Raw genomic sequence first — 14,425 nt, 5'->3', positions numbered from 1 at the left:
CTGGCCAAATCCAGCCTGCCACCTGTTATTGTAAACGAAGTTTTATTGGAACCGAGCCACAGCTATTCGTCATGTATTATCTATGGCTATTTTCATGCTACAAAACAGATCTGAGTAGCTGTGACAGAGACCATATGGCCCTCAAAGCTTAAAATATTTACTATCTGCATCTTTACAAAAGAAGCTTGCCAACTCCTATTTTAAACACTTTCATTAAAAAAAAGAAACTATTGAAATTTTGTTTGAATTACAAGAATGTAAATATTTTTCTATTGTTATCACAAAGTTACACACTGGCCTACATATGACTTGATGAGAATTTTTGTGGACTAGCCTGGATAGCTAAACACTGCTTATAGCATTGTTTCTATGGATTCTTTAAAAAGTATACACAACCAGTTGTACAAAGGAGTTTTAGAAAATAGCCTATTTGTAGATGAGGGACATTAATCTACTTAATTGATTCACTACAATAATCAACCAAAGAATAGGCCTGACATGCTTGGAGAAAACAGGTTTACTTCTTTTGAAATCAGGTTTATGGAACTAGGGAGTCATGAAAAGTTGCTGACAATAATAGCAAGCACTGCCTCAATATAAACTCAAGATTTATTTACTCACATTTATAAATAACAAAAAACTCCTTTAATACTAGAAATTCCGCAATTCTTAAATGATAAGATAGCTTTTAAGACCATATGGAATCAATTTTTTCAGGTAATATACAACTTTGTTAGCATTTTTCCTTTTCTCAACCAAACACACTTTTACACACACTTCTAAAGTGCTAGGGAGCCACCAGGGCAGTGTGGTAAATGGGGATGGTTCAGATAACTGCACAAGACAAGATTTACCTTCCTGTGACTTTCTTAAAAATCAGGGACAGAAACATATGTATCCTGCACTATTGATGGTATTTGTATGCTTAATTTATATAATACTTGAATTTCTCTTTTCAACTAGTTTTCCATAAATATTAAAATAGCAGAATGTCTTTTCTAAAAGTTCTCAAAATAATCATTAGATTTTTATACTATTTAATAGAAAAATAAAACCAAGCTACCAAATGTATGATTTAGGCCAAAAAAAAAAAAAAAAAAGTTTTTTTCAAGAAAATGTAGAAATATTTTAATTTACATATCATATTACAATGAATCAATATGGAGTCAAAATCCACAATTACACTTTCATAAAAATTCTGCCCATCATCCTCAGAATAATCAGTTTCTGTACAAAGATTTACAGGTGTCCAATATATGTAGTTTATCCTTAGTGTGCTACAGAGTTCAGAGGTTCTGCTCGAATATTCCCCAAATCAAGTGCAGAATCTGTCTCTTCATCAATTTCTCCAATGACTGCACTGTAATTGTTTAAGGAAAAAAAAATCAGTTAAAACAATCTCATTTCTGATTAAAACTGAGAGGAGACACTAAAAAAAACTACTACTTAAGGTGAAAAACAAACATTTTCATAAGGTTGTGAATTGTACATTTAAAGTCACTAAACTCAAACAAATTGAAGGCAACATTGTTACAGGAACGAATATTAAAGAACAGACTGCATATAGTGTGACTGGATCAGGAGTCTTTATTTGAGTAACTTCAATGAACTAAACCCATCAATGGTACATATAAAATCTATTAGTTTCCCTTTCATGATTTCTCAGTTGACTCAATTTAAATCCAACACCAAAAAGAAGTACAATTCTTCACACGTAAAGATAATAACAGAACAGATACTTAGGTATCTAACAAATGATTTTTTGTTGTGATTGGCAAGGGTTAAAGCCAGCAAATTTTTCCTTGATTCAACACTAACATAACACCTATAACATTAATTTCACTAATACCATGCTAGGTAACCAAGCCATGGCTCTCTAGCTGGATACAGTCATTGTACATCCAGACCACGGGACATGTATGAAACATTATTACATAAAAAATTGGTTGTTAAATTTGTTTGGTTTTAATGAAAGTAAATTCTACAGACAAATGTTATACAGAATTTGCCCGATTTTGCTTTAAACTGTATACAGTCTTCAGTTCTCTAATAAATGGGAAGTACCAAACTTTAGGAGACTATATTAAGTTTTCTCAATATGAAACATATCAAGATCTTAATTCCATCATTAAAAATTTAGTATCATTTAAAATCCTTATGGAAGACAGTGGAGTGCTGGAAAATGTTTTAAAACTAGCTCTCCAAGGAAAAGGGGGAGGTTGATTTGCAGTGTTGACTGATATCCATAGTGCAGATACTCCCACTATGGCCAATTACAAGCTACCAAAAAGACATCAACCAACCAGCTTGCAAAATTCCCCAAAATATAAAAATCTGCTTCCGTGAGCCAGTAGAAGCTGGCTCCAGCATACCACTGTGTCTATAGCAATGTTTTAAATTTTTTAAAATTGAAGTTCAAAAAAAAATTTTTTTTAAATTAAAGTACGAGAAATTGTCGTAAAATCAATTATTATACAGAGCCCCAATATAAACAATCAGTGCTGTTCTGGTCAGGAGACCTGGGCCCCACCTGCTTCGCCTTTACAGCTCACTTCACCTAAATGTTATCTCTATAGAATATTTTATAAACCTCTGATTAAAGATCAAATGATTTATCCATCTAAAGGTGATTTTCTTAAGACAAATAAAATGAGTAAAGTACTCCTTTATCTTCCATATCCTACTTGTCCAAAAAAGTAATCTGAGATGCTAATACATCTTTTGCTGCCTTCCAGCCATGTTTTAATTTTAAACAGTACTCACTAGAAAACTGATTCAACACTCTTCTAGCCTCTATAACTGCACTAATACAGAAGCTGCTAGCCACATGTGACTAATAAAATTAATTACAATTAAATAAAATCTAAAATTCAGTTGTTCAGTCACACCAGCTACTTTTCAAGTACTCAATGGCCACACACACAGCTAGTACCTACCATAGTGGACAAGGCAGATATACAACATTTCCATCATCCCCAAAAGTTGTACTGGACAGTATTGCTCTACACTGTTGCACTTTTCTTAAATTGCTACCACTAAAATATATCTTCTCAAACTGCCGTATCAGTGTCACAAGTTAACTGAGGCCACAACATAAACATGGGACATCTTAAGTAAGCCAATTATACTAAAAAATTAAAAGAAAAAAATAAGTAATGGATAAATTCAGCTATGTTATAAAGCATTATTTAAAATTGTCCACACAAGAGATTTCAAAGACATTTTCAAATCCTAGCCCTGGGCCCTGGAGGTATATTTATGTTCCTCTGGAATTAGGGGTACTTTGGAAGAACATTTTAAGAAGCCTCTCCAATGAACTATTCAGTGTAAGGCAGGGCTCTTTCTGGACAATATCCAGGCTACTTAACTATTAGAAATATGGACAAATCTCAGTAGATAGAAACCTCTTCTCCATACAGCAAGGCAGTACACCTATAGTATATTTAACTTGCCTTTAAAAAAGACATATTTTACTTACACATTATCACCTCTCACGATGTATAAACCTAGTACCACTTGTTCTACTCCCTGTGAAGAGCTGAACACTCGTTCATGGCTTTCATCCAAAATCAAATTAATGGTCTGGTCAAAACCTTTCAGTGTTCCCTGTAAAGAAAACATTCAAGAGAAAAAGACAAATATTCTGGTTTACCTGAATGTGTTAATTCAATGACACCATTTTAGTTGCCAGGTACTCCAAGAGAAGTACCTATTTTAAATATATATAAGTTCACTATAAAATACAATACCTCTTTATGATCAACAGGCACAAAACTTACCTCTTGGTTTTTTAAGAGGGGCAGTGGGGAACCCACCACGCTTCTGACTAGTGTGCAGAGTTGTTGAGAATTACAAAGGACACCTATGTACTGGTTTATTTCCAAGGAAGTAGCATAAAAGCCCAGGTAGTCCAGGAGCTAATATTCTAAAGATACAAACTAAAACAAGGGAAACGTAAGGGAAATAGTCCTCTACACAGCAGCTATAGCAATGTAACAGTATCACTTCATGTTACATGCTAGTAAACATGCTGCACACATTATCTCAATTAATCTCTACCCTTTGTGGTAGATACTATAAAACATTCCCACTTCAGACAAGAAAATTTGAGGCACAGAGAAGTAATCCCTCAAGGTTTCATGGGTAGAAATTAGCAGAGCTAGAATTCGAACCATGAAAGGCTTGCTTCAAAGCCAGAACACTAAACTTCTATATTATACTACTATGAACAAGCAAATATAATCTACCACTTTTCAGAGATTCAAATCAGTACACAAACTTCAACTGGTAGTAATAGCTAAGGCTTAAAGAGTACTTAGTATCTGCCAAAGTGTTTGATGGGCCTCATGTGGATTTACTTATTTAATCCTCCCAATAATCCAGTAACAGTAGATGCAAACATGACTATAACAATTAGAACATCCTAGAACTTGAAGGATATATTCAGAGAAAGTTTTATGAAGAATCGTGGTTCTTAAAAAAGGAAGACATGGGCCTATTTCAACATGGTAACTCAGATGCTATTCAAGTTTCTGAAGAACATCAACTTATATTGGTTTTGGTTGGTTATATTTCTCATTAAAGTTTCACGTTTTAAAATTCAAAATATATAAAATTAGAGTGAAATAAAGAGAAAGTGTCAGCTAGGAAGAGAAACATTAGGTAATGTTAGGAAGAGAAACAAAATATGGAGTATTTACTATACTAAACTAGCAAAGAGTTGTTACCACATCCATACATAGGCTCTTGGCTTCATTTTACATGCAACTATTCTATAAAGTGAACCATGTGTCAAAGAAATACACAACTACTGAACTTTAGTACTCAAAAATGCTCTTTTAGTACTTAAAAATGCTCTTTTCAAATGGCTTTCCTTCTTCTATAAAATTAATTTTCCAATTTATCATCTATCCTGTTAACAAAAACAAGAAAATTTAAACTTGAGGTTTTTACAAAATAAAAAACTATTTGCAAATATTTGTTAATAGCAGTAGGCTTCTAAGATGAGATTAAAATATTTCAAACTGTCCTATTTGACTCGATACAATGTGAAGTACCTTAAAAACAAAACCAAAAAACATGATTGTTCTCTTGATTAAGAAGGAAGCAAGGCAACTGGCCTTAGCTTTTGGAGTCAAATTCAATTTAAATCCCAGTTTGGTTCTGCCACTTATATCCACGTGACTCTGGGAAAGTAACTCACTTTTTCTGAGCTAGGTTCCTAACCTAGAATGCAGGGTTAATTCTTTTTCACAGAGCTGTACCGAGATTAAGTGATATAACACATGTAACATGCCTGGTACATGACATATGTTTAATAAATGGCAAAGTCTGACACTTCGGTAATCGTCACTTAAGGATCCACTGAGAAAAAAATCACACAGATTAAAAACAAAACAAACAAAAACAGAACTGCAGAATGGGAAAATAAAAGACTAAACTATAGGAATTAGATAGACAACAGAGAAAGGTTAGCAGCCTTAAAACTTTTTGGAAAGTGAACAATCATATGAATTATAAACGAAGAAATTAAGTAGCCCAAAATCATGGGATAAATTCCCCAGATCAAGGAACAGGTCAAGGAGAGAATCCAAGACTTTTCTGGAATTAAAAAGGGATACTGTGATAAAAGGACAAATGAGATGAAGTAAATTTATTCATTCATCATAATTCATTCTACAAAAAACAAGAGATCATACAACCTAAGAATATCTGAAGAATATTAACACCATACAAGTCTTAAATGTTCATTATTTTATAGATGTAGTATCTAAATCTTAAAAAAGTTTCTAAGAACCATAAACAAATTTTCAAAAAAATTATATGATTCTGGTAGTGGTTGTCAGAGCACTGAATGGGGAAGGAAATAAAAGATGGAGGAGGAAGATAAATATTATAAAATACAGGCAGATATCTGCAGACTAGACTAGAAGTTCTCTGAGGGCAGAATCTATTACCCATCCTAGCTTCTAGAAGCCTTGTATGTAACTTACAATGTTTATTAATGAAAAAAATATGGATTGGCAGCTATTTATCAGAGAGATAAAGACCTGAATCATAAGAAAACTGCAATGCAAGTGTACTGTGGTGCCTAGTCATCGGAGATCAGAGGTTGTACATAAAAATTAACAACCAATAAGGCTACAAGAAAGAGAATGAATATGCCAAATACTTACCACAATCATTCTCCCATCAGAAGTAATGACAGCAACAGTTCCTGATAACTGAATCAAGGAAAGTATTTCTCAGGGCATGTAAACTGAAAACTTAAAATCTGGTAAGGAAATGGTTTAAGTTACTAGGAAAAAGGTAACAGAATTAAGATACAACTATTCAACACAGCCACATTTACAACATAAAAACTTTCTGTTCCTCAATTTGGTGTGACATTTACACAATTTAAAAAAGGGAAAAAATAGAAAAAGAGCATCCCTTTCTGTGTGTGGTCAGTGTATTATATCTTAAAACAGCTGGGGTATTTGGTACTCTTTTCTTACTGGGGAATATTGCCAATTTGACAGTTGAGCAAGATATTGCTCCCTTTCTTAGACCTATTTCTTCATCTCTAAAACGAAAATTGGATCATTGCTAAACTAATCAATGTTGAATGATTTCAAGCACGTTAAGACACTGTCTTCCAGGACCTGGCTTCTGGAATTCAGAAGAAAAGAAGCTATATTCAATGTCACAGGTACCAATATGCTTGCATCATTAAAAGCCTTTAGCATTTCACTTTTGTCCCAAATTTGTACATGAGAGCACAATGCAGTGTTCCGTTTCTAGACTTTAAAACGGTAACAGGTGTATAGGGTAATTCACACGGGCTTTTTAAAGTTATTTGTCCCTCAAAACGATCCATTACAACAGCAAGCATTATTTTAATTCCATCAACAAAGAAGTTGAGATTTCAAGTGGTAAAGGGGCAGATATTCAATTTTTGCACCATCTGTAAAGTTTTTGGTATCCTCGAACAACGAGCAAAGCCTATAAATAAAACAAACACATAGACAGATTTACACGACCATCGTTGCCGTTGGTTAAACTGTTCCTCTTATTCCCAAACCTGAACGTATAGGCCCTAAGGAAACAGGAAGGATGAATCAATAGCTGATTTCTATAGAGACACGGAAAAGTTCGGAATAACCACGTTGGTAGGTTTTTTTTTTTTTTTCAGATTAAAAATAAAAGACACCTTGGGCCCGTACAAGCGGCAGGTTCCAGCCCCAGGGGCGGGATTGGCGGGTCCCAGATCCTTAACCCCTGCACCCGCATACCGGGCCCCGCAGCTGCCGGGCGTCGCAACCGCCCGCCGATCTCGACCCCCTGCCTCTGCAGCACCGGTCCTCTCCGGTGCATGCGCGGGACTCGCCACAGCCCCAGCAAATGCCTGTGGTGGCCGGCTCGAGGATACGGTTGATGTAGTTCTCCAAGGCGGACGTCATGATGCTCGGTCCGGCAGCTGGCAACACAGCAGGACCGGCGACAAGAGGAGCTAAAACGGCCCGCCAGGAACTAGCGGCGGCTCCCGCCGACTGGCGGCAGCAAATACCGCGAGAGTACCGCACTGCTGCCTCCGCGAATCAGAGACTGAAAGAACCCGGCCAACCATCCACAAGAGGCTAAGCGACGACTAGTTTCAATGCGCGTGCGCAGTATATTTCTACTGTGTTTCTGGGCGGTGTTCTCGGAAGCCGAGAGGGACAAAGCGAGCAGGCGGTGGAAGAAAGGAGGAAGCCTTCGGCAGGTGGGGTAGTGGGGAGACGGTGGGCGAGCGGGCTTCATGGCGGAGTGGAAGGCTATGTGGCAGAAGTTACGAAGGGGAAATATTGAGAAAAGACGGGCAAGGCGGGAAAAAACGGAATAAGTGTTTTCGTCACACGTGAAATAGATGAGTGCTGTTCTGGTATGAAGTGTAGACGCGGGGAAGTGGAATCCCTAATTTCCTGCCACAGGGGCCGAAGATTAACCTTCTAGAAGCTAAATGGCCTAGGGCAAAGTTGCACACGTTGTAACCATATGGTATATACGCCTGGAGAACACAGCAACAAAAAGCACGTTCGCAGTTTGCATTTGCCTCTAAAAGTGCTCCATCGCGGAGGCGTTGTTACTCATTTATGTAAGAAACTGAATCCAAACAGAAAAGTGTGTGAGTCTCCCTTAGAAAACAGTCTTCCCTTTACCACGCCACAGTCTCCCTCCCCTCAGGGTGAAATTAGTAACTAAAAGGCAGGCAGGTCTGCTGCTCTGTCCTGGAAAGGACTGATTCAGGAAGAGCCTTCTAAATAAGCACCAGACTGGGTTCTAGTCCTACACTGCTAACCATATCGTGTGGGTATCCTTGCACAAGCAACGTCAACTCATTTGGGCCTCAGTTTCCTTAGATCCTGCTACATTTATCATTTGGGGTATTTATATGTGTTAGAAAACGTCACTTATTTTACTGTGGTACCCTAACTTCAAAGGACTTGAAGTTAGAAAAAAATCTATGTACAAAATACCAGTGAGAGTTATTTCCCCTTTGTACAAAATTGCCTTAAGATTTCAGTTAGACTTGTGATTTCTTAACTGAAGAATTGAGGATTTGAAAACTCTCGCAATGTCAGCAGTTTTCTTCTGAAAAATCAAGCATATGTTTTCATTACAGCATACCCACAAAATTACCTACAGATCACTCCCAAATGTTTAGTATTTTATATACTTAAACTTACTCTGACCTGTTCGAAGCCACATGTAGTCGGGAATTAGGTGGTGCCTGTCCCAATTTTTTTTTTGGGGGGGGGGTTGGATGCTGGAGGGCGGATAAATGAAAGTATCTTCCATAAATTAAAAAAATGAAGATATTGTGTGGTTTGCAAATGTTAGACATTGAACCAAAAAACCAAAGTACTAATTAGTGATAAATGAGGTATCATTAGTAAGGAATTTTTAAAAAATAATGTGCCAAGTATTTAAAATCAATAACCCATGTAGTGTTTCATCTCTTAGAGTGTGTTTATATGTGAAAATGTTCATTTACATTATATAGTAACTTACAGAACTAAGTTCATCATAATACATTACAAGTTTATGACCTTGTGTGGTTTCCATTAAATTAATATGCCAGATAAATGACAGATGTGCAGTGTTGATGGAACATCACAAAATCTCTTTGGTTTGAAAATTTTTACATTCGTCTTAAAACTATGTTTTCTGTAGTCACTGATGATCACAGATGTGGAGAGAAAGCCTATGGGCAAAGAAAAGTCTTTAATAAGACAAAAATGAGTTACATCTGGATGCAAACATTACATATGTGATTTATCTAAATTAGCGTTGTGACCTTGGGAGTACACGGACACAGAGAGTTCAACACCTCATAATGGAAAATTAAGTTAAAGTTCCAACAGGGGGAAATGATATAATATAAACATCTGACAACTAAAAAGGTAAGTAGGGGTACCGTGAGATTTTGAGCTTAATTCAAAAATCTCTCAAAGTGCTACCCATACTCTGTCACTCTTTACTGAGGAGTAAAAGTATGCTGGAATGTTTTCTATTTTATTAATGGAGCACTTATTTTATGCCATTAGTTCTGAATCCAAACTTTGAGCAGATAACTAAAATTTTTTATATTTACTTCACTTATGATTGGCTCAGTATTTTATATATTTCCCAACCCACTCATGAATCTCTCTCATTAGTAATCCAACGGCACGTATCTAGGACAACAGCCAAGATTTATCAAAAATAGGGCAGGAAAGAGATGGGAAAGGGTAGAAAGGAGTTCCCTAGATATCTGACATTCCTGGAGTTACTTTCCACTAGTACAAGGGTCCCCAGCCCCCTGGGCCGCGGTGCCTCTCGGTCCAGGGCCTGTTAGGAACCGGGCCGCACAGCAGGAGGTGAGCTGTTAGGTGGGCGAGCCAGCAGAGCTTCATCTGCCGCTCCCCATCGCTCCCCATCGCCCGCGTTACCGCCTGAACCACCACTCCCCCACCCTTGGAAAAATTGTCTTCCCCGAAACCGGCCCCTGGTGCCAAAAAGGCTGGGGACCGCTGCATTAGTAGAAACCAAGGTATGTAAAATAGGTCTTTCTCTGGCTAATGATTCTCCTGAGAAGCAGGGCATAACTCACCTCCCTTTGTATCCTGTATTCTTTCATTAACCTGAAGAATCATACTAGATTCTGAGGAAACTGAATTTGCGCTTTACTGTGAATGGTTTATGGGAAAAAAATGATAATTATTGGAAAATTAAAATACTGCTTTTAACCTAATTTGATATGAGCTTTTATTTACTTTTATTTTTATTGATTTGTATTCCTACAAGTTCCAAAAGTGTCAACCAATTAGCAGTATATATTGAATAGATCTTTCTAGGGTTCTCCAAGGCAGAAAAGGACGTAAATAAACCCTGGTATCTCCTTACAAGGAAATTCCTGAATAGGTACAGAGCTCTAATTATGAAATAGTGTATGGAAAAATAATAGATATCCCAAATTATAAAGAAAGGTAATTGATATGGAAATATTAATTCATTTAACAGTATAAATTACAAAGTGTTTTTCATATATTATGGGGGTTTTTTTCCTTTTAAGGTATTAAGATAGGCATTTTTAACACCATTTTTTAAGGGATGGGAAAAATTAAATATAACTAACTTGCTAATCGAGAAGCAGTATAGGATTGTGATTAAGAACACTATCTCAGGAGCTACCCTGTTTGGATTTGGATTCTGTGGGACTTTGAGTGGATTACTTAACCTTCTTGCCTCTGTTTTCTCATCTGTAAAATGGAGAAATGATGGTACTTACATCATCAAATTGTTGGAGGACTAAAAGTAATTCTTGTAAAGCCTGGCATATAATAAGCACCCGATTCATGTCAGTTATTATTGCTCATGGACATAGATTACATCACAGGTAATCTTTTACTCAGTCCCAGAGCTTGTTCTACTACATTATTTTGCTCACTGCCTTTTTTTTCTGATTGGATAAATTGAGCAGTGCACATTTTAATTGCTTAAGGAAGGGGAAGGTGGAAATGTGTTAGAATCTTGGACGTTTTATGAAAAAGGTAAGACTTAAATTGGGGCTTGAGCAAAAGTGCAAATGCACTTTAGGAAAATTAATCTGACATTAATTATTTACAGTGGAGGTAGGAAGTGAGGATTAGAAGGCTAGCCAGACTCCAGGTGTGAGTTTCTGATTTGTAGCAGTAGGAGTGGAAAGGCGGAAGACGTAATTCAAAGACAGTGGTTAAGCAAGGCAGGGAGGCAGACAGCAAATCACGGGCAGCATAGTGATAGTGGTTGGTGAACTGGCAGAATGGCAAGGGTAGGGAGACCCAGGAAAAGGCAGGGCTGCTTGTTAATAAAGTACATGGGGCCAAGCTGTAGAACTGTGTAGGTGTGACACTTACTGCGCACCAGCCAGTGGTGAGGCCACCAGACACGCTGGGTTCACTAGCAGTGGCATAGCACTTTACCCTAAACACCTGGGCATCAGGATTCTAAAAGCTCCACAAGTGACGGTAACATGAAGCAAAGTTTGGGAACCACTGGACAGCATTAACAGAGACAATAACAATCCAAATGAGAATAGCACATTTAAAAGGACATGTGAAATTCCTAACAAGAAATGCTGTAGTAACTTAGAGAGTTTTACCTTTAAAAAAAATTGCAGGTGGCTTGAAAAATGACAGTTTATGGAAGAGTTGACACTGCTGCGTGATGGAAGCAAGGGCAGGAGAGCATCATCTTCAGACGTTGCAGTTGTAAACTTTGCAGTTGTAAAGTTTGCAGGAAATATAGAGATGCCAGAGACAGATGGCTCTGACCCATTGTCTGTTGTTGCTTTTGTGCAGATCTGGGAGAAGTGCAAAATAAGCACTATCAAAATGGAGCACACGGCTGAGCTAAGCCGAGGGAAGAATAGGATGCCACACAGTGAACAGGTGTCATTTGGGTACTGTATTCCTTCAGACCAGGAGCGATCGTGCAGTCAGCTGTGTGACTTTACATTCAGCTGTTGGTTCTTGGTAGCACAAGACATTAAAATGCTAGGAAAAAGTATGTATGTACCACCCTGCTTTCTGCACTATTCCACCATTACTACCCTGTTTAACAATCACATGTGAGCTGATTCATATTACACCAGACAGTGCTCTAGCACAACAGACTGCTGATATTCCACTTCAGATCTGGACTTTGGTTAACCTGCCCCTATTTTACTTATCTCCTCCTGTGGTTGAGGTAGGCAGGTATTATTACCTCTGACTTTGCCCTAAGAGGATGCTTGAATTCATACAGCTTGGGGCAGCTTTATTTAAATAGTACGTGAACAGTACAGCTAATCGAATGGAGCACCCAGACCTCAGCCTTCTCAATATCTTTTGTGTGTTTGTGTGTGTAAATTACCATTTTTGTGTAATCACTATTACAAGGCAGATTAAGGAGCATTGTTTTAAGCTGAGTGCTTTACTTGCTTTTTTTGTCATTTTTGCTTGTCTTTTAAAGATGAATGTCTTTAGCAGCTTGGATTGCAGTACAGATAAAATTTATACTGTCCTTTTTACAGTGATTTTGGCGTGACAGACTTGGAAAATAATGATGGCAGAAATTACTTTAATAAGTCTCTGTGATCTTCAATGTGAACTCACTCCTGATGGTATAATCCACACTGAAAGAGCAGGTTTATTTAGACTTGTTGCAGACATTATATTGCGAGAGAGATCAAAGCTAATTTATTGATATACTGAGGTTAGGCTATGAGGTATGAATAATGTGAGAAAGTACAGAAAGATAAATGGTTTGGTAGTGTGAAGTATATAAGAAATGTCTTGATAAAAACTAAGTTACCTTGAGTCACTAATGGAAAGCAGTTGCCTGAAATTACATTAAAATATGTATGGAGTAAAAAAAAAATGAAAAAGAAAATCAAAACTTTACCTTACTATTTCTGAAAAATTCTCATTTTATAAGTTTTGCCATTATTTGATTTTGTACCTAAAATAGAATTACACTCCCACCTCTACCATTTTTTTTTTTTTTTTCAAACCATGGATCTAGATTTTAAGAGCTGGAAGGAAATCTAGGAATTTGCAAGTCCACTTCTCTCATTTTGTAGATAGGAAACTGAGTCCCAGAGAAGCTGAGTGACTCTGAGGGTTACATAGCAGAGCCTACAGTGAAGGCCTCCTAGATTCTAGTTCAGTGCTCTTTACAGTAATTAGTAATAAAGTTACTTTTACTCACAAGACAAAATTTGAGTCTATATCTACAGATCATCAGCCCATATCCATGGATATGTCATTGTCTGCCTTTGTAAGGCAGACTTTTTCAAAGATCAGAAGGAATTGATATCCAAGAATATACTCAAAGGCAGCTCGATATTTTTCAGATATCAGTACCTCTGGGAAGAATAGGAAAAGCAAATAGGATATTGTGGTAGGCAGCAGAATGGCCCCCCAAGGATGTCCACATCCAAATTCCTGGAACCTGTGATTGTTACCTTCTATGGCAAAAGGGATTTTGCAGATGTAATTAAGGTTCAGGACCTTGGGGTGGGGAGAATATTCTGGATTATCTGGGTGGGCTCGACTCTAATCACTTGGATCCTTAAAACTGGAAGAGGGAGGCAGGAGAGTGGGTCTGAGAGATGTACGTGAAGACTGGTTCCACTGTTGATGGCTTTGAAGCTGGAGAAAGAGGGCCAGGAGCCAAGGACTTTAGCTGGTTGTCTTTAGCTGGAAACAGCCCTTAGTTTACAGCCAGCAAGAAAACAGGTATCTTGGTCCCACAAAGGCAAGCATACCGAATTCTGCCAGTAAACCAAGTGAACAGGAAATAGATTCTCCTTTAGAGCCTCCAGAAAGGAACACATTCTGCCAACACCTTGATTTTAGTCCAGTCAGACCCATACCAGACTTCTGACCTATAGAATGTAAAACGATAAAGTTTTCTTGTTTTAAGCCACAAAATTTGAGATAATTTGTTATGGCAGCAATAGAAAATTAATGGAGATAATGCAACCACTTAATTTATTATCTTCCTGGATTTTGACTAAAGAAAGTCATTGAGAAAAGTAGCTATACTATACCTAGGAGATATGGAGAATATTTGACCCTTTATGAACAGTTTAAGTACTACTGCTCATGACTGTCCTTCTCTGTGGCACAAAGTCTTTCTAAATTCTAAACTTCTCCCCAGAATTTCCTCCACAGTGAGCTTAGGTGTAAAGCATGGGTTTCTTTAACCTAGATTACCATTTACTTCATGTGTGTTTCTTACCCATTATACTGGTATTATCATAAGGAGGAGGCTCCACTGTCAGGGGAAGGAGGAGGGGTACGTGCTCAAGCTTTACTGAAATCTTAGGTCTTGATGAGGCATTCAGCGGTGTTCTTCTCAGCCTCCATCTCACTTGTGAACATGTTCGTGGTTCTGC

General features: G+C 37.4%; 1 protein-coding gene across 1 annotated transcript; it reads right to left on the bottom strand.

Moving 5' to 3' along the window:
* Window positions 1–1,101: 1,101 nt before the first annotated feature.
* LSM8 (LSM8 homolog, U6 small nuclear RNA associated) lies at window positions 1,102–7,523 on the bottom strand. The gene is made up of 4 exons (XM_068550067.1): window positions 7,412–7,523; window positions 6,177–6,217; window positions 3,479–3,606; window positions 1,102–1,360 (listed from the first exon to the last, which is right to left on the bottom strand). Exons 1-4 carry the CDS (start codon window positions 7,440–7,442, stop codon window positions 1,270–1,272), a joined length of 291 nt encoding a protein of 96 aa, XP_068406168.1. The 5' UTR covers window positions 7,443–7,523; the 3' UTR covers window positions 1,102–1,269.
* Between the last annotated feature and the right edge of the window lie 6,902 nt (window positions 7,524–14,425).

Source organism: Eschrichtius robustus, chromosome 8, assembly GCF_028021215.1.
Source record: "Eschrichtius robustus isolate mEscRob2 chromosome 8, mEscRob2.pri, whole genome shotgun sequence".
Classification (NCBI taxonomy): domain Eukaryota; kingdom Metazoa; phylum Chordata; class Mammalia; order Artiodactyla; family Eschrichtiidae; genus Eschrichtius; species Eschrichtius robustus.
The sequence above is the reverse complement of the archived record's forward strand: the minus strand, read 5'-3'. Positions and strand labels throughout refer to the sequence as shown.